This window comes from Pseudorasbora parva, chromosome 17, assembly GCF_024679245.1.
Source record: "Pseudorasbora parva isolate DD20220531a chromosome 17, ASM2467924v1, whole genome shotgun sequence".
In the NCBI taxonomy this organism is placed as follows: domain Eukaryota; kingdom Metazoa; phylum Chordata; class Actinopteri; order Cypriniformes; family Gobionidae; genus Pseudorasbora; species Pseudorasbora parva.
Genome location: NC_090188.1, coordinates 38,425,039 through 38,429,381, shown reverse-complemented (window position 1 = coordinate 38,429,381; position 4,343 = coordinate 38,425,039). Strand labels below are relative to the sequence as shown.

General features: G+C 41.2%; 1 protein-coding gene across 2 annotated transcripts; it reads right to left on the bottom strand.

Moving 5' to 3' along the window:
* Positions 1-528: 528 nt before the first annotated feature.
* LOC137045105 (serine/threonine-protein kinase pim-2-like) lies at positions 529-4,343 on the bottom strand. Of its 2 annotated transcripts, XM_067421593.1 has the most exons (10): positions 3,982-4,343; positions 3,474-3,743; positions 3,038-3,328; positions 2,666-2,872; positions 2,444-2,538; positions 2,265-2,315; positions 1,683-2,064; positions 1,402-1,581; positions 1,052-1,197; positions 529-807 (listed from the first exon to the last, which is right to left on the bottom strand). In XM_067421593.1, the coding sequence occupies exons 1-9, from the start codon at positions 4,013-4,015 to the stop codon at positions 1,058-1,060; spliced, it is 1,650 nt and encodes a 549-aa protein (XP_067277694.1). In that variant the 5' UTR covers positions 4,016-4,343; the 3' UTR covers positions 529-807; positions 1,052-1,057. The 2 variants fall into 2 exon arrangements, with proteins under 2 accessions (XP_067277694.1, XP_067277695.1); XM_067421594.1 differs by lacking the exon at positions 1,052-1,197.

Below are 4,343 nucleotides of genomic sequence, written 5' to 3'. Positions count from 1 at the left end.
ATTCCATTTGTGAGAGAACCGTTAATAACAGCTGTTACAGCTGGGCTCAAAGTTTCAAACTTCCTTAAAAAGACGAGTTGGGATGACATCAAATAACTGGATGAAAACAAGTTAGTGAATCGGTTGGTGAACAGATCGAGGGGGGCTTATATATTGCTGGATTAATGGAAGCCTTGATCGCCAAAACTTTTTTTACGTTTCCCAAGATGAAACAAAAGAAGGAGCTGGTAAGGGCTTTAGCACTGAATCAATTGTCTTAAACAGAATTCTCGACCGATTTGCATTTTCAGTTGATGAGTTTTGAGAGGAATTTAGATTTTGCCTCTTTCCCTGATTTTTGGTAACTGGTTACGCATGCACTTAAACATTAAGATACTTGGAGTTTATCGCTTTTCCTCTTCCGCTCTGCCTTACAACACTCTTGTCAAAGAGAGCGAGTAAAATCATTTAGCCAAGGCTGAGCGGGGCCTTTCCCTCAGCTTTCCTGGGCTTAACGGGAGCAACAGAGTCTACAGAAATGGAGCAGGATTCAGTAAAAACCTGTTTAATTCGTCGAAGAGATTGATTGGTCATTTATAAAACACTACATAAATAAAGATGGGTTGTCTTAGCAGAAATGACTTTTAAAAGAAAGCAAAAGTGTCTGTGATGAGTTGATGTCTTGGATCTCTCGTGTTCTTGCTCAGACGTGGGCCGGCTCTGATCTCTGGTGTGGCGGCTCGAGTTCTGGCAGGTCGAGGTCAGACTTCAGGCTTCGGCTCAAGTCTCCAGCTCAAGCCCTTCACCAAGGACAGCAAGTGGTATTTCCTATCCAATACAAAGATTAGATGAACATGTCAACTCATGAAGGTTTTTTAGAGCTGATTTACAACAGAACCGAATTCTTGCGATTGAATCAATGATTGTGTTATTTTCCTGTTTATTACTGTGAAGCCGCTCTGAAACAATCTGTATTGTATAAAGCGCTGTATAAATTAAACTGCACTACAAATAATCCAGAATTGAAGCTAAATGATAATAATCCTACTCTGTCTGTTACACTTCCTCACACCTGAAATCACTGATCGAGTAAATCTCCTGATCTTCTCCTGAACTTCTCCAGATCATTTCTAATCCATTCATGTTGTAACATCTGCTCTAACGTGGGCCGTTTCGTTGGATCCCGGGCTAGGCACTGTCTAATCAGATCACTGCATTCTGTGCAAATTTTATTAAGGAGAAAGCTGGTTAGTCATGACCATGTGACACGAATGTTGGCATCTATGAAAACAGCATCTGATGGACAATAAACTCAACGTATTTAAACATGAAAAATCTTACATACTTCACCTTTACCTGTTCCTGTTCAGAGATTTTGCTTTATGTGTGTGTTTATCAATGTTGTCAATATTTTTCACTCACCTTTGGATAAGTTGGAGTTCTGAAATGTAACTTTGGCTTGTGTGATGTCCGTTCTGTTGCCAAAGGGAGAACGTGCGTTCACCATCTCGAACAACAACACTCCTAGAGCCCAGATATTTGTTGGGACGGCGTGGAATCGAGATTCTGTGAAGACTTCAGGTGGGCAGTAAGCCATTATTCCTGTAAGCAACACATTTGCACATTGTTGAGCAATTTTTTTCAAAGTGTCAAATAATCAGAAAGTCACTACATCCAGGTTTCCAGACTCCAAAAATACTCACCACGGTATATTTTTCTCTCGTAGCCATCAGCACTAAGTAGCTGACCGCAGCCGAAGTCTATCAGCTTGAGCTCTAACGTGTTTGTCTTCACCAGGAAATTCTGTGCATGAACGTCATTATGAAAGACGCCATGCTCGATGCAGTGTTGTACTGCCAGCACAGCCTGTCGCATGAGGACCCGTGCTGTAGTTTCATCCAGTTGAGGATCCCGAATGATGAAGTCCAGCAAGCTCTCGCAGGGTTCAGGGAACTCCATTATGAGACTGAATGTCCGAGGATGTTCAAACCAGTCGTATAGTTGTATGACGTAGGGGCTTATGGGTTCTTTCCTCATCATAAGCAGCAGCGCCACTTCTGTAACGAGAGGTTCGGGATGGCCAGGCTAGAGGAAAGTAGAAGACAGAAGGTTAGCTGGGTAAAAATCGGAAGAAAACTTTTCTTTGATCTTTATAGATACGATCATCAGAGCCTTTCCAGGTTTATTGATCTATTACATTTACACCTAATGCTTCCTCCAGGTGTATTGACTACAGTAATCAGCACTTAAACAACAAATACTCAATCAACTTTAGACCAACTTACAATATCAAGATAACAATTATTGTCAATTTTGCGCATCTGCTTGATGGCAACCTGCAAAAAAAAAAAAAAGTGTTCAGTAACAGTGTTCAACCACCTGACTTTGGACATAACATTTATGATTTAAACATCTAAGTATTAACCCATCTGAATAAATATGTTTTGATGCAAGATTGCTTTACCTTTTTGCCATCAAATTTCCGAGTTCCCTTGAACACTCTTCCAAATCCTCCGGATCCAATCATCTCGCCCACGTGATAGAGAGTCTCAAAGGAGTCTGAAAAAGAAAATATGAGAAATATATGAGTTTGCTACATCCTTTGTTTTATATGAAAAAATTCAGTTCACACAAGACGATAATACTGTTTAGAACAATGTTGGAGAAATAATGTCTGCAGACTGACCATTATTTGGTTTGACTCCAGCGTGATCGGGATCAGGTGATGATGGACCAGGATCAGGCTCTGGCTCCAGATCCGCTGGAGGAACAAAAGTCTCCACAACATCCACAGCACTGAGACAACAGCAAAGGAGCGAACGCTTCACAGCCTTCCACGCGTTCCTGAGGAAAGGACCAACTCCTTTCCTCTTCTTACATACTGAAGGTTTTTCTGACATGAAGAAAACAAAACTGAATTATTACAAACATCTCTGACGTCAAATTAGGCAATCATGAAATTAAATAGACTTACATTTTACTGTTAAAATGGTTACCAGTAAAGTTTAATCAATTGTACCTGTACCCTTTACACCGCCCAGCTTTATTTGAGTCTCACCTGTTGAGCTCTTGTTCACTGGTGAAGCCTCCGTAAGGCCATGTGAAGTCTCCGCTGGCTCGACGGGAACTTGACCTGGCAGCGGAGGGCACGTCCACTCTTCCAGGCTGTCGGACCTGGACAAAGAACAGTCGCTGCAACTGCCCTGTTCGTTTCGGCTGTCTGATCTATCGCCACTCCACCTCCAGTCGACGATGTACGAGCCTCTGCTGCTGAGGCTAAACGTCTCTCTACAGAACCGCCGCACTATAATGTCCTCAGAGAGGGACAAAGATGATGTGGACATGATGCCTGGTGAAGACATTTTTAATAATATTAATAATCAATGTCAGTAGTCACATCAAATTGTAACATCATTTTTTTTCAACTTTCTATTTTCAATGACACATTATATGTTAACTGAGCCATAACTTCATTAATAAAAGCCTTTTCTGACCTCTGCGAAAGCGTTTGGATGGAGTGGACGGGTGTCCATCATCTTGGCTCCGCCGGCTGCTGCTCTGCCACTCGCTCCTCCTGTCAGTCGGACCTGCGGACACAGAAAACTCAGAAGACAGAGCTGCTAAATGTGAAGGAAGCTCCAGGATCGGTGTGTGGGTCGGGTCTGGCAGCGGATCCTGATCACGGTCATCAGAACCGGGTCTCCAAACCTCCTGACCAGCCGTCTGAGAGAAGGCGGCTCTCCTGGATCTGGAGTGGCCTGAGGCTGGAATATTTCATCACATAGTAAGTTAACTTAGTCATGTTTTAATAATGATCAATATCAATGTCATTGGTCAATTAAAAGTTGATTTCAGGAATCAAATACATGTGATCACTTTGCTGGCAAAATTGGGGGATCAAATGAGTTACCTCACACAATTTTCTTCACCTTAATATAGTCAATCATTGTACAACATCATAACATAAAATCCCATAAACAAATGAAAAACTAAAGCCCTCACCTCCTTCTTCAGCCATCATATGAGCCATCGACATCCTCCTCCAATCTGCAATAAAAACAATACAAAACACACAACAAAATACAATACAACACAATACACTCTCCTCAGAAATACTCCTCTCAGAAAAGAAAAACAAAAAATAAACAAAACTCGAGAAAAGTTTAAAATAAGAAAAGAACAAGAAGACAAAAGTATCCTTCGAAATAATAAGAACTAACGTTACTCAAAACTCAGAAATATAACTGTGTAAAAAAGTTAAAGGATATATGCTCCGATGTTTTTCCAGAATAAAAGTCACGTCTCAGGAATCTCAGCTTCAAAATCTCAAGATCGCACAGAAAATATTCTGCAAATGTTTGTGA